Source organism: Populus nigra, chromosome 12 (genome assembly GCF_951802175.1).
Source record: "Populus nigra chromosome 12, ddPopNigr1.1, whole genome shotgun sequence".
Classification (NCBI taxonomy): domain Eukaryota; kingdom Viridiplantae; phylum Streptophyta; class Magnoliopsida; order Malpighiales; family Salicaceae; genus Populus; species Populus nigra.
In genome coordinates, this window is record NC_084863.1 from 3,816,066 (window position 1) to 3,838,876 (window position 22,811).

Genomic DNA, 22,811 nt, shown 5'->3' on the forward strand with positions numbered 1-22,811 from the left:
TCATCTTGCAAACGCCTTTATTATTAGGCAACACGTGTGAGCAAAAGATCTTTGATTTAGCTGCGATAACTCATTTTTTCTTTTTATTTTCTCTGTCCTCATCTATTCTATTGCCTAACCCTCATTCAATTTGTTTATATTTCTATTTTGATCAATATTTTTTTTATCATTATTTTTTTAAAAAATAATTTATAAATTTGAATTATTTTTTTATTTTCATCCTCCTTTTTTTTTATCTGTCAAATTTAGTATTGCTATTTATTTTATTTGAGATCATTTTTAAAATTAATTTTTTAATGATTGCATCGTCCTTTGATTCTTTTCTCTATCAGATTTGGTTATTATTGTTTTGATTATTTTTTTTTACTTTGAATTTTGAAAAAATAATTTTTTTTCGATTTATTATTCAATATTAAATTGGTTGGAGGTTGAGTTTCAAGATTGAGTTTAGATCTAGGATTTCATGGGTTATGATTTTGAAAGATTAACTTAGGTTTAAGAGATTCTCACGAGTTTTCTTAGTTTTTTTTCATTCTTTTAAACTTATGTATTTTTAGTTTCATCTTTCAATATTTATTTAACTAGAGATTGGACTCTATTATTAATTTTTATTTGTTTTCTATTGTATTTTTCACTGATTGTGAAAATGATATGAGTTATCTCACCCTTCAACGTTAGGTTGTTTGAAAATTAAACATTATCGTTTTATTCAATTTGCTTTTGACACAGTTATCCTGATATCATAACCGAGTCACTTATTTTGCATCCTGACTCGAGTGGGTTTGGACCAGGTTTTTTCAACCTTTTTTGGATTATATTATTTTTTTTATTTTTTCTTTCAATATTTTGTTTGCTAGAAATTAAGCTTAGACTTTTTTTTTCATTTTGTTTACTATGTGGTAATTGAATTCTCATTTATTTTTTTTCATTATCATATAAATTCCATCAACATTTGATTTTTTTTATTTTTAATAAAAAAAATATATTTTTTTTAGTTTCATCATTGGGTTGTTTGATAATTAAGATTCATGATTTTATTCAATTTGCTTTCAATGATATTACTCTAGTTTTGTGACCAAGTTACATATTTGGTGAGCTAACATAAATAGGCTCGGATCAAGTTTTTCTTATCTTTTTTTGTTGTTAATTTTTTTAAAATTTATTTACTATCATTATATTTTTTATTATTGTTGTTCTTGGTAAATTAACTGAGTTTATTAAATCCAATCAAGTTAATAACACACGTCCCAATTTTATTTTTATGTTTTTTTTGTAATGAATGCTTAGATCACGTTAACATCTCTTTTTTATGTTATGCTTGGAAAAAACTAGCATCGGCCCCAGGCATAATAGAGGCCGCAACCTATATGGTGTGTTACTAAATGCAAGATGACTCCAACAACAGTCACCAACAAAAAAATGTATTGGGCACTCCGAGAAAATATTCCCTATTTTCCATGTAAATCCGTGTTTCGTATTGATTTTCACTATTTTCCATGATCATTGAAGAAAACCAGATAGCATTATGAATCTATATTGGTGGATTCAAAGTTCCTCACACTGTAGACAAAAATAATCCAGACAAGATTGTTTAATTTTAAAAGTTCTAACTCCTGTTGATTGGAATCAAAATGTTTTTACTAAAAAACAATTTTCACAGAGCTTTTATCCTCAAACATGTTCTTATCAAGATTACAACAATGCTCCGTATAGTCTTAAAATTACTTGGATTTTATCCTGGGATCACTCTATTTCTCAACCAGAACAACATCAGCTCTGTGGAAAATCAAAATGAAAATCAAATGGTGGAAGAAATTCAATGCACATTACACTGCCCCCAGACAGCTGAAGGATGGTGGCCTTCTAAAAATCCTCAGTCCTTGTTTCTCAAGAACAATCCATTCTTTTATGTGTGTGTGTGTTTATCTCAGCTTGCACCATGTACTTCACCTAATGCGATGGCCCATGTAGTGCAAAAGATAGCTTCTTTAACAGGATCCATTCACTCTGGTTTAGACGAACAACTAGTTTTACTGACTGCTATGGAATTGATTTCTCTTTCTATCAGCGCTCGTAGCGGCAAGATCCGGCTGCTAAAAGCTGTTTCGGGACCTGAAAGATTCTTCTTTATTAAAGTCCTTTGTCAATATCCTCTGCAAGATTCCTGTCAACTTTTCAACATCGACATAATTTTGCAGCTCAGATTCGGATTGAACCTGAATTAAATTCCATGGATGTCGAAAGAGTTCAAGTTCGAATTTCAAGAGAATTCGAGCCCGTAAAAGCAAAAGCAATGAAAAATAGATAAGTGAAAAATAGATAAGGAAAAAAAACAGTGAAAATAGATAAGTGAAAAATAATAAAAATATCAAGTATAAAAAATTAAAAAATATTAGAAACACTTGTTTTCTAAAATAAATAAAAAAAACCGCTACAGTAAAAGCAATGAACAAAATTTATAATTATACCATTTCCTTTTTGGTGACAGCAACACCACTGAAAAAAAAAATATTAGCAAAATTTAGAATTATATTATTTTGACATGAAAAAACCATTTCTTATATCCCTTCACTGTTTGTACACTTCTTCCACCATTCCACCCAATAAAAAAGAAATTGTTCTTATCTGGGTTTCCTATAAATAACAATTTCTGGACTTATCTCAATCTCTAACATAAAAGGAGAGTCAGAGATAATGTGGGTGGTGCCTCTTAACTATTACAGCCACCTTGATCATGGGATGGGACCCATGCTTTGAACAACAGATTATCTTGACCTAACACAAGAGCTTGCAAGAATTATAATACTTTTTTTTTTTTTTAATTTCTACAGACATGTGATGACCAAACTTGGAGGAAATATTCATGTAGCATGGAATGTTAGGATTGAAACAGGTGGCATGGCTCTTGATGTCTGAGTGGAGACATCAGCAATGACACATCTTAGATCATAAAAAATGAAAAATAAAAAATAAAAAAGCTCATCGTACGTGAATATAAAATTATGAGATTATTTAAGTGGATCATGGCTGTGGATGGAATGCTAATTTGTGCATCACAAACCAGCAATGGCTTTGTATATATCATTCATGCCCATAGAGATATATAGATTAACACGGTGTTGGGAAAGATGATAATGATTATAATTTGAAAATATATTAAAATAATATTTTTTATTTTATATAATTTTAAATAAAAACCCTATCTAAATAAGGACTATATGCTCTTAAAATCATTGCTATGGTGAACGGTAATGGTAGGCCAACAAAGACCACTTATGGAGTGGTCTTTGAAGAAAAGATATGGTCGAAGAAGGTGAAAATGTGCGTCGATATCTATTAAGTAAAGAATTTGAGGATGAAATCAGTGTCTTTGGGAGTGGTAAGGAGTACTTTTTATTTTAAAATAATTTTTTTTATTTTTTAATAGTTATTTTTGACATCAATATTTTAAAATAATCTAAAAATATAAGAAATATATATTAATTTAAAACAAAAAAAATATATTTTTTTAAAACACAATACAAAAAACACCAAACGTGAAGAATAACCAGAGGCAAGGTTGGATATCTCTAGCCATCCATGCAATAGGGCAAACGAACTGAGGGAGGCAGAGAGCCAAGAGAATGTCCAAATCTAATGAATCACCGAGCCAATCTAAAGCAAATCACGAGACCATATATTTTACCTCAAAAGCCTTTAGAAAGGAAGTTCTATGAGGAGACACATGGAGATGAGAACAAATACAACAAAGTTGAAGCTTGAAAGCAAGAAAGAAAGAAGGAAAGGCGATACACTTGCGTTTTAACACTAAAATAATGTAGAGGTGGAGTAAGAGGAATAAAGAATTCTCATGCTTTGTCGGCCATTTCTCTCTCACACTTGCATGCACACATGCATACATGCATGGATGCATACAGGCAAATTATTTGCAATACAAAATATATATAATTATGATGGGCTATATATCTCTGAAACCAAGTAGGAAATATTTTGTTGATCATTACATAGAAGACTAAACAAAGTCTAAGCTTTCTGTTAATTCTTTATGATGATAAAAAGACGCTGACATTTGTCGCATTACAATGCACTTCAAACACTTGAAAACACGAAAACTTGAACCATTTATTTAATGTAGCCATGACTCTTTACACTCAAAACTAGAGATCTTCCTTGTAGGAAATTCTCTGTAAAGTTCAAAAAGTCCTCTACTTTCAGTTCCCAGAAGCCTGAGTTTGGTTTCCTGGGTTTGGTTCCTTCTTCTTAGAGGTATGTAGCTAGAGTCAATATTGCTTTTGGTTGTCTTTGTTTGTATCTGGGTAGCGTATGTTTTGGTCTTGTTTTCAGTAATAATTTGTTCTTCATGTGAATGCAACTCATTTCTATTTGGCAGGCATGGAGAGAATATCATATAGCATGCTCACTGTATTTGTTATTTCCCTTTCGTTTCACCAGTCCATGGGGCTAAATGCTGAGGGACAATACCTCTTGGATATAAAGAGTAGAATTGGTGACGCCTATAACCATCTTAGCAACTGGAATCCTAATGATTCCACTCCTTGTGGATGGAAAGGTGTGAATTGCACCAGTGATTACAATCAAGTAGTTTGGCGTCTTGATTTGAATTCAATGAATCTTTCCGGTTCTTTATCACCAAGTATAGGTGGATTGGTTCATCTGACACTTCTTAATGTTTCTTTTAATTTCTTGTCCAAAAATATACCTAGCGAGATTGGAAACTGCTCTAGTTTGGAGGTTCTTTATCTGGACAATAACCTTTTTGTAGGCCAGCTCCCTGTAGAATTAGCTAAGCTTTCCTGTTTGACAGATTTGAATATAGCCAACAACAGAATATCAGGGCCCCTTCCTGATCAGATAGGAAACCTTTCCTCTCTGTCACTATTGATTGCATATAGTAATAACATCACTGGTCCATTGCCTGCTTCTCTTGGCAACCTTAAGAACTTGAGGACTTTTAGGGCAGGACAGAATTTGATATCGGGAATCTTACCTTCAGAGATAGGTGGATGTGAGAGTTTGGAATATCTTGGTCTTGCACAAAATCAGTTAAGTGAAGAAATACCAAAAGAAATTGGAATGCTTCAGAATTTGACAGATTTGATCCTTCAGTCTAATCAGCTTTCTGGGTCTATTCCAGAGGAGCTGGGCAATTGCACCAATTTGGAGACCCTCGCTCTCTACGATAACAAACTTGAGGGGCCTATGCCCCAGGAACTTGGTAATCTTTTATTTCTCAGGAGGTTATACCTCTACAGAAATAACTTGAATGGAGCAATCCCAAAAGAAATTGGGAATCTGTCTTCTGCTGTGGAGATTGACTTCTCCGAGAATGAGTTGACTGGAGAGATACCAACTGAGCTGACAAAGATATCTGGGCTGCAATTGCTTTATATTTTTGAGAACAAGCTTAACGGTGTCATACCAGATGAGCTCACAACTTTGGAAAACCTGACAAAGCTTGACCTCTCCATCAATTATCTCTCTGGTACTATTCCTATGGGGTTCCAGCATATGAAGCAACTGGTTACGTTGCAGCTCTTCAACAACTTACTGAGTGGCATCATTCCTCAAGCACTTGGAGTCTACAGCAAACTTTGGGTGGTTGACTTGTCAAGTAACTACTTAACAGGAGAAATCCCGCGGCATCTTTGCAGAAATGAAAGCCTGATTTTACTGAACCTGAGGTCAAACAATCTCACAGGTTATATCCCAACTGGGGTCACAAATTGCAAGCCACTGGTGCAACTTCATCTTGCAGCAAATGGCCTTGTGGGGAGTTTCCCGTCGGATTTGTGTAAGATGGCGAACCTCTCAAGTCTTGAATTGGATCAGAACAAGTTCACTGGGCCAATTCCTCCAGAGATAGGTCAATGTCATGTTTTGCGAAGGCTGCATCTCTCAGGTAACTATTTTACTGGTGAATTGCCAAGACAGATAGGCAAACTCTCTCAGCTGGTGATTTTTAATGTCTCATCGAATTTTCTCACCGGAGTGATACCAGCAGAGATTTTTAGCTGCAAGATGCTTCAACGGCTTGATCTCACCAGGAATAGTTTTGTGGGTGCTATACCAAGTGAGATAGGAGCCCTTTCCCAACTTGAGATCCTCATGCTTTCAGAGAATCAACTTTCTGGGAATATACCTGTGGAAGTAGGAAATTTGTCGCGCTTAACTTACTTGCAAATGGGAGGCAACTTATTTTCCGGTGAGATACCAGTTACATTAGGTGGCATTTTGAGCTTGCAGATTGCACTGAATCTTAGTTACAACAATCTCTCTGGGCCAATCCCCACAGAGCTTGGGAATCTTGTGTTGCTGGAATTTCTGCTGCTCAACAACAATCATTTGAGTGGTGAAATCCCAGGCTCCTTTGAGAAATTATCTAGCTTGCTTGGATGCAACTTTTCCAACAATGACTTAACAGGGCCCTTACCTTCCCTGTCACTCTTTCAAAAGATAGGCACCGGCAGCTTTTTTGGGAACAAGGGGCTTTGTGGTGGACCTTTTGGCAATTGTAATGGATCTACATCTTTTTCGTCTAATCCCTCAGATGCTGAAGGGAGAAGTCTTCGTATAGGGAAAATCATAGCTATTATTTCAGCAGTCATTGGTGGGATTTCTCTCATTTTAATTTTAGTCATTGTATACTTCATGAGACGTCCTGTCGATATGGTCGCTCCTTTGCAAGATCAATCATCCTCTTCTCCCATTTCAGACATTTACTTTTCCCCCAAGGATGAATTCACTTTCCAGGACTTAGTTGTGGCCACTGAGAATTTTGATGAAAGCTTCGTTATAGGAAGAGGAGCCTGTGGAACTGTATATAGGGCAGACTTGCCATGTGGTCGTATCATTGCAGTTAAAAGGCTAGCATCTAACAGGGAGGGAAGCAATATTGACAATAGTTTCCGTGCTGAAATTCAGACTTTGGGAAATATCAGGCATCGGAATATTGTGAAGCTGTATGGTTTCTGCTACCACCAGGGTTCCAACCTCCTTCTTTATGAATACTTAGCAAAGGGTAGCTTGGGAGAATTGCTCCATGGATCGCCCTCTAGTCTTGATTGGCGGACAAGATTCAAGATTGCCCTCGGAGCTGCTCACGGTCTTGCTTATTTGCATCATGATTGCAAGCCTCGAATATTTCATCGTGACATAAAGTCTAATAACATTCTGCTTGATGAAAAATTTGACGCTCGTGTTGGGGACTTTGGACTAGCTAAGGTGATTGACATGCCACATTCAAAATCAATGTCTGCAGTTGCTGGTTCTTATGGCTATATTGCCCCTGGTAAGCTATCCCAAGTTCTTTTATTCATGATGCTTCTGCATTTCCTGTCTTAAATCTAACTGTCAGTTTTTTTACTGTACTATCAAAGTGCTGTTAAGCCATTTCTCCTACTGATACCCTTTCTTAGAAAATTGCTATTGCACTGGGAGCTAGAGCAAATGAATAATGCTCGGGTTGCCTTATTTATCAACATATTAAAAGCTAGAGCTTCTAACTGATATTTCTAAATTTCAACTTGTGAGTTTCAAAAATTCAGTAAGGAATGCACCGTTGTTTCGGAGTGAGTTTCAACATGTTTATAGTTTTAATTTGATTTTTTTAAAAATTAAAATTGATAGATTGATGTAAAAAATAAATTTTTAAAAATAAAAAAATATTATTTTAATATTTTTTTAAATAAAAAACACTTTAAAAAAACAACTGCTATTACTCTACCAAACATCCTCTAAACGTGTAATATCTGTCTAAAACAGTGACTGCCAAAAGTTCATAACAATTTAATCTTACCTCCGATGTCCAGTAGAGCTTTTCCATAGATCAAGTATAGCAGAACAAGGTTTTAAATAGCAAGTCTGCTAGGTTAAAAGTTTCTTACTGGCCATGAAGTTACTAGTGTTTGCCTTTTACTTATGTATAGCCCTTCATATTGCTGACGAATATTTTGATCTCAATGACAGAATATGCATACACTCTGAAAGTCACCGAAAAGTGCGACATATACAGCTACGGAGTAGTCTTACTGGAATTGCTGACTGGCAGAACACCCGTGCAACCACTAGATCAAGGCGGCGATCTTGTATCATGGGTAAGAAATTACATTCAAGTCCATTCCTTATCACCTGGAATGCTTGATGATCGAGTCAATGTGCAAGATCAGAACACAATCCCTCACATGATTACTGTCATGAAAATTGCTTTACTCTGCACAAGTATGTCTCCTGTCGACAGACCAACAATGCGAGAGGTTGTTTTGATGCTTATTGAGTCTAATAAGCTCGAAGGACACTTGGATTCCTCCTCCTCCTCGCCGAGTCATCATAGTAATTCGAGCGACGAACTTATTGTACATGCGTAATAAATAACACTAGAGTTTTCTTTACCAGAAAGATTTTTAGTAGTTAAATATCATCCTAGTGCAAGTCACCAAGAGAAGCACAAACTGCCTTGTATATTCCTAACACAATAATATTGCTCATCTCCATTTTGGTTATCTAACTTTAAAGCAAGTTAAAATGTGTTAACTGGGCAGAATCCTCCGCCTATATCGCCAGAAGCCAAGTCTTGATAGAGATATCTATCCTGGCATCCCTTGCATTTTGCCAGAAATGGGTCTTGCCATGCCAACAACTGTTGGGAAATTGTTTAAAACATGATTAATGGACACACTTGAGATCAAATTAAAATTAAAAGTGGTGTTCATTAATTTTTAAGAAGTTAAAACTTTATTTGAATTTAATCTTTAATAATCTCTTGTGTTCGTAGACCTTGTTTTGAATTGCAATATATGATAGTATTGCTGGAATCTTGAAAGATTTATTGTAAATATTTTTTACACTAAGCAAGGATTGCTAAAATTTAAATGCCAAAAGATTTATCATTGACAACAACAAGTTTAAAGCTTTATTTTACGTATTTGACATATTCTTCCTCACTTCAGTTGTGAGTGTTTTCTTCTTTGTTTTGAGCTTTATTTTCTTTTTAAATTTAGAGTTTAGTTTCGATTTTAGTGAGAGATACTTGAGTTACATTCTCTTCTGTTCGTAGATCTTATTTAGAAATGCAACTAAATAAAATAGTGTTGCTGGAATCTTCAAAAATATATTGCAAATATCCTTTATAGCAAATGAGAAGCACTAAAGTTTTAAGAATAAAAGATTTATTATTAACAATAACAAAACTTGATTAATTTTAAAATACTTCAACAAGTAAATATTTCTTTTTAGTTTTGTTTAATTTAATATATTAGCATGCATAATGTTAGGATTGTTTTTCGATTTCTTATACTATAATAGATATATACATTCTATAATCTTTATATGGTTTATAATTGGCCATAAAATACCTATTTATAGCTTCAACTGATATAAATACTAAACTTCTCTCAACATTTAATTTATTTAGGATGTTCGATAAACTAAACTTACTCACATTTCTAGTCTAATACTTATAGGATATAATCTTCAGAATTTAATAAGACTTTGTTTAGTTGATATTGTGAAAAAGAAGATATTAGCTTTTTTAAAAATTAAGTTATGATATAGAATCCTTTTAATTTTCTCTTTTTACATATAGATATTTTTAGCACTAAATATTTTTATCTAAAACACCTTGTTTAGTTTATAGCTTTATAAGTTTTAGATAAATTTTAGAAGGTTGTTAAATATCTTTTGTTAAAATTACGGTTATTCTTGTAAAATTGTTATTTATATGCAAATTTTATGTTTGAATGCATATAAGTTATAACTAAACTTTTAAAAATTTATTTTTGTTTAGTTTATATTTATCATGCTAATTATTTTACCTTGCTTAAACTTAATATATTAACCTTCTCACGAGTTTTCTTAATCTTTTTTTATATATTAAAGGAAGGATGAGGCATCATCTATTTATTAATTTTTTAAAAAATAATAATGCAAATAACATATCATCTAGAATCTAGAATTCAGTGATTGAAGGATCATTAAAAAATGAGGGCAAGTGTATTTTATATCTAAAAATTTATTTTGATCTAGAAACTCTTAGAAAACACTCTACAGACCTTGATAGATCTATTTGTTGTTTTAAACAACCCAAAACTTGGTAAAAAAAACTGAAAATTAACCTGAATTTAAAAAATATTCTTGAGTCAAGATTTACTCCTTTAGACAGGGAAAAAATTAAAATATCAAAGTAAAACTCTCCTCATCAAATTAAATTCATTAATACTAAGATTGATCATTTTTGTGACTAGAATAGGTGTTAATAATGATTTTCTCTCTTCTTAATCAGAACTCAATGACTTTTTCTTCCTTTTTTCAAACCAAAGGCCGGAAAAAAGAAGTTTTTAATCACAAATGAATTTTTGAAAGCTAAAGGGGCAATAAATGTATGAATTAGAAAATAGAAGGACTAAAATGAATTTTTTATGTCTATTTTAAAAATACCACATAGTTTCTCAACTTTTTTCTTTATATTTTCATCCCTTGTCTTGCAATCTTGCCATCCCTAAACAAATCAAAAGCAATTGGAATTCAATTTGACATCAAAAGGATCAAATTGCTGGAAAACAAAGTTTGTTGACCAAAATGAAAAAAAATCATCTACAAGTGCATAATAAAATGTGAGAAAGATTCCACTTTGCATCTTTCTATTAAGAAAACAACCACACCTTTTTAATGTTTTACTTAATTAACATTTAATTGTGATAAAAGACAAATATATATATATATATATATATATATATATATATATATATATATATATATATATAAACCACAATATCTTTATGTATCAAAATTGATTTTTTTTTCACCTTGCCTTTTTAACTGTTGATGTGGCTCATTTCATATATATAAATTTGGATAATCGTTTAAAGTATTAACTTTTTTAAGAATTTTCTTAAGATTTTTTTTTTTTTAATTTTTATACCCTAAAATGTGATTGTATTTTCATTTTTTTGGGGGATAAAATGAGCATATTCCGTATAATGGAACCAGTCACTGCCTTTTTATTTATTTATTGGTTTATTCAAGATAATTAACTACAAAGATAAATTTAATTTTTTTTACTACTATTAATTATAAATCATAGGACAGCGATGGATAATTCTTTCCACCATATAAATGGTAATGGTAAAAACAACCATGAGAGGAAATGTGAGAAATTGTGAATCAGACTACCAACACTGTGTGTGATTATTCTTGAGTCCTCAAAGCTAAAAAAAAAAAAAATTAAAAAAATACACAATATTGCCCTAAAATCTTCAAAATTATTTTGTATCACTATATTTCCTGTCACCGAAAACAATTATCCTACCTTAGAGTGATAAAAAAAAAATGTTGCCTAATTTATGGGAGCATTGTATAATTTTCAATCATAATATTGCTAAATTGAAACCATATAAATAATTGGAGCACTAATTTGTATATATTTTTTTTAATGTAGGTGTCCGGGCTAACTTACACGCACGTCGACTAATTACACGGACCCTGAAGTTAACAACCATGTAAGTTTTCAGTGGTTCTGAGGTTTGTGAAATTTGAACTGGAAACTTCTAGAAAGTAAATCTAAAATCTAATCAGTTGAGGTACACTCTTCAGGGTTTGATCTATATATTCTTCTTAAAAATAACTTCGAGGGGTATTTAAGAGTGTGATAATTGTTATTTTTTAAAGTGTTTTTTTATTGAATATATATTAAAATATTTTTTTAATAAATTATTTTTAATATAATATATTAAAATAATAAAAAAATTATTTTTAAGGAAGAATAAATTTTAAATTTTTGTGAAATGCTTGCTTGGGTGGTGTTTCTAAACAATGTCGGCAATGTTTATTTTTGGAGGTAATGTGCTTTGAAAAATTAATTTTTTATTTTAAATGAATTTTTTAAATATTTTAAAATTATTTTAGTGAGTTTATATTTAAAATAAATTTTAAAAAATAAAAAAATATTATTTTAATATATTTTTAAATAAAAAATGCTAATAAAAAATAACAACTATTAAAACACTACCGTACATCTGTAAAATAGAAAAAAGTAACCTTGCATCACTAATAAAAAAAAGTAGTTGGGGAAACTTTGAATTCTTTAAGGGAATAAAGACAAAAGCCAGCTACAAACTAGAAGAAGTTACATAGATACGTGTCAGAACTAACTGAATCCCTTTCATATTACTCTAATCTATTAGCATCATCACCGTACTGCTCAACGGCTCTGATCTCTCCTCACCACTCCACGCGCATTATTTGAACCTCTCACTCCAGAAACCTCGAAAAGAAGCGAAAAATCGAAGCAGCAAAAGAAACTCGAAAAAAATAAAAATAAAACCCAAAGTTCAATTATATTATACTCCTTAATTTTAATTAATTAGCTTAGGGTTTTTTATTTTGTAAATCGAGTTCTTCACCGTCTGGATTTTTATCAGCCGTTTGATCTGATCTGATCTCGAGATTTTGCTGTTTCATTTTGATGATTGGAATTTGATTTGTTGTTGCGCGAGAGAGAGATCGAGATGATTTCGTTGCAGAACGGAGCTCGGCCGGTTGTGTTTGGTTCGGCTCGCGATGACGCCGTCGGTGGCTTCCAGGTGAAGATCGAGCCGCCCGCTTCGGTTTCGGCGGCTTCTTCGGCTGCTTTGAGCTTGTTGCCTTTTAAATGCCGTGATTCTCATCATGAAGGTTAGTTATTTTTTAATTAATTGATTAACGAGTATCTTAGTTGTCTTTAATCAATTTTTTACCTTTTGTTTTGTTTTTTTATTCAGTTAAAATTTGAATTTTTAGATCGATTTTCGAATTTCGGAGAATTTGAGTATAATTTTGAAAGTTTTGTAACATTTTTGAAAGCAGTTGTGGAAGAAGACGCGCACTTGGGGCTGGCGCATCAGCTGTACAAATCTGGGAATTACAAACAAGCATTAGAGCATAGCAGTGTTGTTTATGAGAGAAGTCCGCAGCGGACTGATAATCTTCTTCTTTTGGGTGCTATTTATTATCAGGTTGTTTCCTTTTTCATTTCTTTGTTAGGGTTGATATTTTTGTTTTGTTTTGGCTAGAACCATAATTTTATTTTGTCTTTTTCTTGCTTACAGTTGCAAGATTATGATATGTGCATTGCAAAAAATGAGGAAGCTCTTCGACTTGAGCCACGTTTTGCGGAGTGTTATGGAAACATGGCAAATGCTTGGAAGGTAATTAATATCACTTGGTTGTGTGTATGGATGATTTGGTCATTCATGGGATAGGGATCAGTTACTGATGAAGGTGATGTTTTGTTTAATAATAATACAGGAGAAGGGTGATATTGATCTTGCAATTCGATACTATTTGGTTTCCATTGAGGTTAGTGTGCAGTTATTAAACTTATTCTCCCCTAACTATCTATTCTTCATAGACATCAAATAAGTTATTTAGAAGATTTATCATTGCAAACAGAGTTTGTTATCTGATTTAGACTCTCTGAATGCTTACTTCGCAATGGCATCTAATAGTATTAAGTTCATATGAATGGTTCTTGCTTAATATTAAGTATTAGGGAAGAATTAGTATGGGATCTTAACCTTTGTTCCCTCCCCATTTTTTTATTTGAGGCAGTGAGGATCCTGTTAATTGGGTTTGACCGCATCCCTACAAGATTGTAGCATGCTGTGTTGGTCTGGGTTGAGATAGGAATCTTGACCTGATCCAACCTGACTATGAACCTGGTTGTGAATTGTGATCTTATTTTGTTTCTTAAATCCATCTTTATAAAATCTGATGATTTTTGCTAGTTAGTCACTTGACATCTTCTGTGGTTTCTAATAACAAGAAATCCTTGAAGAAGTTATATTGTGACAATGATTGCAACTGAAATTAGAGGACTAGGAGGAATTAGAAGATCAATGGATGGAATAGGGACATAATTGAGAACCAATTTCTGAGGCAGCAGAAGGCGTGAGAACTATAGTTACTGGTCATAGCTGAATCAAATGACCAAGTCTTGCGAACAAAAACATCAATACGGACATGCATGCGTCATACATGTGTTTATATACATGGAGCAAGTGTGTATATATATATGTGTGTGTGTGTACACACTAAACCAGCATGGTTTCCTTAGTGTGCTTCACTGCTATTTTTTCATTTTCAAACTTTTTTTTTCTTTTAATTGAATCCTTCTATAGCTTAATTAGATGAAATTAGAATTGAAATTATGGTACCAAATTAAAAGATAGAGAAAAGGCATAGACAATCTCAAATTAGTGACAATTTTCATTTGGCCCCAAAGTTCATTTTGTTTATTTTTTAGTCCCTGGGTTAGAGAGAGGAGAGAGAAACTTACTGGGAAATGGCAGGAGAGTGGTCGATTTTGACGAATGAAATGGCCAAGCTTGGTGTCAAAGGATTCCATTTGATGAGATGAGTTTGATGGTGGTGGTTTTTGGCTTTCATATTGCCTGAAAAAGTAGCTTGTGGTCGGTAGAGAATTTTTTCAGTTTGATTGTGTTTTCGAATTGATTTAGGGTGTTTTGAGTTAAGAGATTGATTTATTGAGGTTTCTAGGGTGTTTTTGGGTGAAAAATGGATTTTTATGGCGAACCCCACTCTCCTGATTTTTCAGCCACGACGGTGGTGGCTGGATTCAAGTTGTGAATTTGGCAGGATTGCTCAGGTTGGCTTGAGTCAATCAAAGATGTCAACATCTTGATAAATCAAAATTTTGTTCTAAAAAAATAACTGTGTTCTGAAGCTATTACGGTGTTTATATTCATAGACTTTAGAAAAGTTCTAATCTAAGCAAAAACCAACTAGTACTAGGAAAAAGTAAAGAGAACTCCATAACCATTAAGGAAAAGACCACTAATTGCTATCTATTGCTAAAAGCTTAGGAACATAATTAAACTTACATTCCAGCAAACCCCCTATTCTGTGAAATTGCAGAAATACCCTATAAAGGGACTATTCTTCATTAGATTGGCACATGATCTTGAATGTCTAATTGGATCGTATCCTTCCTTCTTTTCTTCTATAACTGTACCACCTATGTATGCTGGCTTCTTTCTTATGATAATAATTAATGTTTTTGCATACTTGGTTGCAGCTTCGACCCAACTTTGCTGATGCATGGTCAAATTTGGCTAGTGCATACATGCGAAAGGGAAGACTTAATGAGGCATCACAGTGTTGTCGTCAGGCCTTGGCATTGAATCCTCACCTGGTATATTTTTTTTTTCTAATGTGGTAGTATGATGATCTGGTTCACTTTCAATTAGATGGGCCAGAGGAAAAGAAAATTTATTACTTGTGCATTCTTTATTGCTCTATGCTAGCAACCATGCGCAGATGGTATTAGGATTTTTGTGAGAGTTCATTACTTGCTTATTTTCATCAATTGTCTTGTAGGTTGATGCTCATAGCAATCTTGGGAATTTAATGAAGGCACAAGGATTGGTGCAAGAAGTAAGTGTCAATGAATGAATACTGCACTGCTATTTAGTTTCTTAGTCCTTATTGCTCTTAGTGATTAGCCCAGACATAATATTTTTTGGGCTATTGTATTTGGGTTACTTAAGATTGTTGATACCCTCGTTGGTTGCCATGCCCATAGCTAGGATTAGGATACCAGTGGATCAGTTTGCATCCTGATCAGTTCATTGGCAACTTGGTAATCCAGTTTGAGTGAATGAGCAAAAGCTCTATTGGATTCACCTGGCTCAACTTCTCCTCTTCACTCGTAGGAGGAAGTCATTGTTTCCATGTATATGTGTGTATTGTGCATCTCTCTCCTTTCCGGAAAAGTTACTAATCATTATAATTCCTGTGTGGAACTGTGTCTTAATTCACGGTTCGATACAGATATCAAGTTGTTACCAACAGGACAGGGCTCAGATGATGGTTGATCTAGTTGTAACTTCCATGTGAAGACACGAAATTGTCAGAATCTAACATTTTGTGCAGGCATACAGTTGCTACCTTGAGGCTCTACGGATACAACCAACTTTTGCTATTGCGTGGTCAAATCTTGCTGGTCTCTTTATGGAGTCTGGTGATCGTAACAGAGCTCTTCAATATTATAAGGTACAGCTGATAGCTTCAATTTTTCTGCCTTTTATTCCAGGTCGAGTTTCAATTGTGGTCCCCTTTGCTTTGACAATCTGCGTCAACTGCTGCCACTGTCTCAACTTTTCTTTATTGTGGGAATATTGAATCAAATTCTGTGTATAGTCATCATGTCTAAACATTGCCAAAAGATTTTCTTTTGATTGCTTTAGCAATTAGTTACAATCAATTCTTTCTGTTTGGAGTTTGATTTTGACTGCCTGCTGTGAGCTGTGAATGCCTCCCAGTACCAATTTGCATTTACTTCGTCACCATATATTATATTGAAGTTGCTGAATAGTCTCTGTTTGTAAATTTTCTTGGTCCTGTTTCTTCCTTAAGTGTTTAAATGCTTGCTGATTACATTTTGTACTACAAAAATTGCAGGAAGCTGTAAAACTTAAACCTAAATTTCCTGATGCCTACCTAAATCTTGGAAATGTTTATAAGGTAAGCTGTCATGTCTTGTGCCCTTAAAGTTGAGAAATTGCCTCTGCCTGGTCTGACATTGGCATATGGAGGAAACTAAGGTGTTTTATTTGCCCTTTCCAGGCCTTGGGAATGCCACAAGAGGCTATAGTGTGCTATCAGCAAGCAGTTCAGGCACGACCGAACTATGCAATGGCTTTTGGTGAGTTTGTTTTGCCTTGCAGCCATAGTAGTTCTGGACTTTTGAAATTATTCTCAACACTAAATGCTCCTAGTGACTCTTTGTATGGCTTAACTTGTATTATTGGCATGTCGTTTTTGGAGTGTTCATCTGTATTGTCTTTCTGAAAGCTATCTTTTACTGATTTTCCTTTCTTCTTATTATTAAATGATCATTACTACTATTCTTCTATGAAAATGTAAATAATGGTTGCTAGAAGAACCTGTTTATAGCAAATATTGTGCTTAGATCCAGACCTTCCCCTTCCCAACCCTAGCAAGTCTGTTTGTTGCTTCTTTCATCCTCATTCCTGGTTTTTCTGTTGGTTTATTTATTATTTATTTGATGACTATATCGAAAATTTTGTCTCTGTCAGAAGAAACTATTATTGATCTATTGGCTGTTTGCTTAATTTCCCCCTACATTGGCAAATTTAGTGTTGGGGGTGACGGGATACTTCTCATCCACTTTCATGTTTTTCTGTTTTAATGGTTGCAGAACTTTTTTCCCCTCAAAATTATCCTCAAAATTATGTGACTGATTGGTTTGTTTTTAATACACTGCAGGAAATTTGGCTAGTACATATTATGAGCGTGGCCAACTGGATTTGGCAATTCTTCATTATAAGCAAGCCATTGCTTGTGATCAGAGATTTTTAGAGGCTTACAATAACTTGGTTGATCTCGCTTTATGTTAACAGCCTTGCATTTTCTGTGTACTTTCAATTTTAAATCATCATGTTCATTTTATTTGATATTTACTAATCAGAATTTCGGATTTATTTTCCAACTGGAAGGGAAATGCATTGAAAGATGTTGGTCGAGTGGATGAAGCAATCCAATGCTATAATGTAGGTTGACATTTTGGTTTTTTTACCACTGCAGTTTGCTTGTTTTGTAATTTCTAACTTTTATTTCTTGTTGGCTTTAGCAATGCCTTTCACTACAACCAAACCACCCGCAAGCACTTACCAATCTTGGGAATATATATATGGAATGGTATATGAAATTGAATCTTTGATATTTTAATAAATGATTTTATGATGTCAAATAGATATAGGATATGAAGTAGCTGGGGTTTATATGAGAGTTCTTTGTTCATGCAGGAACATGTCTGCTGCTGCTGCTTCATGTTACAAGGCTACTCTGGCTGTCACAACAGGGCTGTCTGCTCCTTTCAGTAATCTTGCTGTAATCTATAAACAACAGGTAATGGCAGCTGGACTGCTTTCAGTGAGCATTTCTATGATCAACGTTCCATTTGCAATTGAACAGAAAGGGCATCTGCACTATAGTTGTGCTTCTCTCTTAGTACTCTGTCTTGATGATAGTGGATTTTCATTGTTCCTTGGATGTTCCTACTACATTCCTTTTTTAACTTGGCAGGGAAACTACTCAGATGCTATATCATGCTATAATGAGGTTCTTCGAATTGAACCTTTGGCAGCTGATGGACTTGTAAATAGGGGCAACACTTACAAGGAGATTGGTAGAGTAAGTGAGGCAATTCAAGACTACATTAATGCTATCACTATCCGGCCAAACATGGCAGAAGCCCATGCAAATTTGGCTTCAGCTTATAAAGACAGGTGCTTTCTAGTTTCTAGTTTGAGAACCAATTTAATTGGAATAGCTCTTATTAGTGATGCTTGATGGGTGGAGAGAAAAGGTATCATTTGATTGAGTGAGGCTTGGTTGCTTACCCTACCTTTGCTTTCTGCAATGGGAATGTCATCCTGTTTGATCTGCTAGCTATTCGTACGATCTCAAAAGTGGTGTATTTAGCTTCTGATTCAGGAAGCTGCTAAGTTATGGTATATTTGGTTTGCTGCAATTATGGGTGCTGTTGAGATGCCCCCCCAAATGTTTCTTCAATTCCACTTGAGGGGAGAAAACTTATTTGTCTATAAATCAACTATTGGATTGGAATGCTTCACATGTTATAGTATTGAAAATACTCATGTTGGCTATGACAACTAGCTTTCTGCTGATGAATTTGTTTTCATTGCATGCAGTGGACATGTGGAGGCTGCTATAAAGAGCTATAGGAAGGCACTGCTTCTGCGAACAGACTTTCCAGAAGCAACATGCAACCTACTACATACTTTGCAGGTATTGTTTAAGTGATGCTCACACAGCGCTGTTCTTGTAGTGGGTTTAACCTGGATTTGCATATATTTGTTGTGTTAGGTTTATAGTGTAAAAGCTGACTTGTCAAACTGAGCTGCTCCTTTCCTTTTATCATTTCACTTGTCCTGATAAATGCTGCTTGATTCCATATGCATAAATGATGTGATTTATCTATTATGAAGTACATTCTCTCTCAATTTCTGGTGTCAATTCTGATGAGTTGACCATCAAATATGCTGCATCTTCTCGTGTATATGTTCATTTTGTTCTCAATTTTTTCCATTTCAGCTTATTTCTGCTAATCAGTTGGATTTTGATGCATTCTGTTTACTGTGTGAAACTTTCATTGTGTGTGCTGATGCTTTCTTATTGCTCATTTTTCATTTTCTAGTGTGTCTGCTGCTGGGAGGATCGTGATAAAATGTTCAATGAAGTTGAAGGGATTATTAGGAGACAGATTTCGGTAAGAAATTATTATGTCTGTTATTTGTAAGCTTCATTTTGTTTATCACCTGGGTATTGTCACAGGAGTTACAAACTTTTCTAATTGCCTTGTTAATTTCAGATGGCAGTTCTTCCTAGTGTGCAGCCTTTTCATGCTATTGCATATCCTATCGATCCAGTGCTTGCACTTGAAATCAGGTGTTATTATTGTCTTGGACTGAGCTGTACTTGATATCTATGATCTAAGCTTTTGTTCATAATGTTATCCCTCCATATCACAGTCGTAAATACGCGGCTCATTGCTCCATAATTGCATCTCGTTTTGCCCTTCCTCCCTTCAAGCATCCTGCCCCTCTTCCTGTTAAGCATGAGCGTGGAAGCGGGAGACTTAGGATTGGATATGTGAGCAGTGACTTTGGGAACCATCCCTTGTCACACCTTATGGGATCTGTATTTGGCATGCACAACAGAGAAAATGTTGAGGTATGTAAATTTTGATCCCCCCCCCCTGCTTTTCCCACTACATATGCATGTTAAGGCTAACGAGATGTGCAGGTGTTCTGCTATGCCTTGAGTCCAAATGATGGTACCGAGTGGAGGCAGCGGACCCAGTTTGAAGCTGAGCATTTTATAGATGTATCTGCCATGACATCTGATATGATTGCTAAACTAATTAATGAGGACAAGATACAAATCCTGATCAACCTTAATGGGTATACCAAGGTATGCTTAGTTCAATTTTTTCCTAAAACAATTCACCACCTGATGGGTCAATGGAGAAAGACAACAATCAGAATTAATCTTTGATTATTTAGGATTTTTTTTGTGTTGGATATTTATTCTAGATTTTTAGTATTTTTTCAGAATATTAGCATTAATAAATTAGTGTTAAAATAGGGCTTTAGTTTCCTTAATGAATAGAACCATCAAATGGATTTTCCTAATTTTTTTGGTTTGCTGCCTATATTTATATGCACCTTACCTAGGCATTCTGTTAGTGTTGTGACTTTACATCTAATAAATTGAGTTTTTTCTTAAAGAGTTGGCAATCTTGATTTGTGCTCTGTCGGTGGTTCTACACCTCCACCTTTCTGAGGTTTTGTAGAATGGTAATCATCATTAGATTTAAAGTCTGTTATTTTTATAGGCTGTATGGCATAATATCATATGCTTTTATTCATTATAGATGTATTCACATTAAGTGGATACATCTATGAACATGCTTGGTTTTGGTAAATGACTTTGTACCTGTAGTCTGCATGTACGGTTACTAATGGCTTTACCCATTCGAAATTTGCAAATCATTAACGGAATTCCATCTTTTAACTTGCTCTGTGTATATTTATCCAGGGGGCAAGAAATGAAATATTTGCAATGCAGCCTGCACCCATACAGGTTTCATACATGGGATTCCCTGGGACCACAGGAGCAACATACATTGATTATTTGGTCACTGATGAGGTTGGAAGGGAACGGATTTTGCTGTTTGCTGGGTTCTTGTTTTGTCTTTGTTGTCTGGATTCTGATGCACCTGCTCTTTCCTTTCAGTTTGTTTCACCCACCTGTTTCTCACATATTTATTCTGAAAAGCTGGTTCACCTGCCGCATTGCTACTTTGTGAATGATTATAAACAGGTTAGTCGCAGACTATTTATTATGCTTGCTTTGTTATTGAAAATGTATATTTAAAACCACTACTATTGCTTTCAGAAAAATTTGGATGTTTTGGATCCAACGTGCCAGCACAAGCGATCTGATTATGGCCTCCCTGAAGATAAATTTATATTTGCATGCTTCAATCAGCTGTACAAAATGGATCCTGAAATCTTTAAAACTTGGTAATCCAACATTAAAGGACATCCCTTCCATTAGATTCATTTTTATTAATGTGAAAGATTGTAGCATATGGCTTCTTAAAATTCATGTTTATATTTAATGAATGTTGTAGGTGCAACATTCTTAAACGTGTACCCAACAGTGCACTTTGGCTCCTTAGGTTCCCTGCTGCAGGGGAAATGAGACTCCGTGCATGTAAGTGAAAATCTTTATTACCTCTCATAAGGAACACAAGCTCACATAGGTTTTAGCTTGTGGCATTATGTTAACGATTGCTGGACTTTGTTCAGATGCTGTTGCCCAAGGGGTGCAGCCAGACCAAATTATTTTCACAGATGTTGCCATGAAACAAGAACATATCAGACGAAGTGCTTTGGCAGATTTATTTCTTGACACGTAATTGTTCTTCATCTCACTTTCATTCATTCACTACTGAATGTTGTCAATTTGTTGCCTGGGGGCTTCTTGGATATTGATAGTTGGGTTTTTATTTTAGGCCATTATGCAATGCCCATACCACAGGGACAGATATTCTGTGGGCAGGTTTGCCAATGGTGACCATGCCCCTTGAGAAAATGGCTACTAGAGTTGCTGGATCACTCTGTCTTGCCACTGGACTTGGGGACGAGATGATTGTAAGCAGGTAGTGTATGCAGTATCTTGAATTGGCTTTGCATGTTCTTATACCATATACATGTTGCTTGTGAGTTTTATCTTCTTGCTGTTTTGCCCTTGTCTGCAGTATGAAAGAATATGAAGAGAGGGCCGTGTCTCTTGCATTAAACCGGCCAAAGCTTCAGTCTCTAACAAATAGACTGAAGGCAGCCCGTATGACTTGCCCTCTGTTTGACACAAGACGCTGGGTAATCTTAAACTGAAGCTTTCTTTTTTGCAATTACAATGTGTTTTGCATGTCCGAGGGACAAAGGTTCAATCTCTCTTGTTTTTGCAAATGCAGGTTAGAAACCTGGATAGGGCATATTTCAAAATGTGGAGTATTCATTGCTCAGGCCAGCAACCCCACCACTTTAAGGTTGCTGAAAATGATTTTGATTTCCCATAAGATTCGTCGGACGGGATTGTAGATAAGAGCAAAGAAAAAGGAGGTACAGAATATTTAGGAAAAAAATTGGTCAATTATTCAGATGAAATTGTGATGTGTTTCCCATATCCGTGGATGAATTCAGTTCCTCTCTCCCCCTCGCTCTCTCTCTTTTCAACAACTTTGGGCTAGAAATGAAATGATAAAATTGGTGCTTGTGATCACATTCTGATTTTTTTAACTGTTACTTCAGCCAAGTTTGTGTAAACCGTTTGATGTGCTTTGATAGGATACAATGTCCGTATTCAATCCGGCCGTTTATGTAGGAGGAAAAGGCTTAATGACGGTTATTAATTAACTAAAACACTAAAAGATTAGGGGTGTCTTCCGCCGCTGTGAATAGTGGAGTTGCTTCTGTTTCTGATTTTTTTGTTTTTTTTTTATACTTTTGTGATTTAAATTTATGAGATGAAGTTTGAAGTTAGTGTAGAAAGAAAGAAAATTTAAAGTGGCATTATATGCGGTCAATTTTGAAGCTTTTATTTAGGTTTAAAAGTTTATTTTGTGTATTTTATTGGTTTTTGGGTTTAAGAGAGAAACTGGCCGGAAATGCTGAAGTTATTGG

General features: G+C 34.5%; 2 protein-coding genes across 2 annotated transcripts; both read left to right on the plus strand.

Annotated features, from left to right (window-relative positions):
- The first annotated feature begins 3,975 nt into the window (after nt 1-3,975).
- Nucleotides 3,976-8,524, plus strand: LOC133669285 (probable leucine-rich repeat receptor-like protein kinase At5g63930). The gene is made up of 3 exons (XM_062089357.1): nt 3,976-4,266; nt 4,391-7,309; nt 7,987-8,524. Exons 2-3 carry the CDS (start codon nt 4,393-4,395, stop codon nt 8,382-8,384), a joined length of 3,315 nt encoding a protein of 1,104 aa, XP_061945341.1. The 5' UTR covers nt 3,976-4,266; nt 4,391-4,392; the 3' UTR covers nt 8,385-8,524.
- A 3,670-nt stretch (nt 8,525-12,194) lies between these two features.
- On the plus strand, nt 12,195-22,412 carry LOC133669622 (probable UDP-N-acetylglucosamine--peptide N-acetylglucosaminyltransferase SEC). Its single transcript, XM_062089829.1, has 27 exons — nt 12,195-12,687; nt 12,859-13,007; nt 13,101-13,199; nt 13,300-13,350; nt 15,089-15,205; nt 15,391-15,447; nt 15,946-16,065; nt 16,474-16,536; nt 16,639-16,717; nt 17,302-17,411; nt 17,532-17,585; nt 17,666-17,733; nt 17,841-17,943; nt 18,121-18,323; nt 18,750-18,846; nt 19,256-19,327; nt 19,430-19,506; nt 19,590-19,791; nt 19,864-20,031; nt 20,659-20,769; nt 20,857-20,943; nt 21,019-21,146; nt 21,257-21,339; nt 21,435-21,540; nt 21,641-21,787; nt 21,887-22,007; nt 22,103-22,412. The coding sequence occupies exons 1-27, from the start codon at nt 12,522-12,524 to the stop codon at nt 22,205-22,207; spliced, it is 2,943 nt and encodes a 980-aa protein (XP_061945813.1). The 5' UTR covers nt 12,195-12,521; the 3' UTR covers nt 22,208-22,412.
- Nucleotides 22,413-22,811: the final 399 nt, after the last annotated feature.

Excerpts from the sequence above, each read along its gene's own strand:
- LOC133669285 (XM_062089357.1), top strand. The coding sequence starts at position 4,393 with ATGGAGAGAATATCATATAGCATGCTCACTGTATTTGTTATTTCCCTT. Across the intron at positions 7,310-7,986 it reads TTATGGCTATATTGCCCCTG|AATATGCATACACTCTGAAA; the intron begins GTAAGCTATCCC and ends TCTCAATGACAG.
- LOC133669622 (XM_062089829.1), top strand. The coding sequence starts at position 12,522 with ATGATTTCGTTGCAGAACGGAGCTCGGCCGGTTGTGTTTGGTTCGGCT. Across the intron at positions 17,412-17,531 it reads TAGAGGCTTACAATAACTTG|GGAAATGCATTGAAAGATGT; the intron begins GTTGATCTCGCT and ends TCCAACTGGAAG. Across the intron at positions 20,770-20,856 it reads ATTATTTGGTCACTGATGAG|TTTGTTTCACCCACCTGTTT; the intron begins GTTGGAAGGGAA and ends CTTTCCTTTCAG.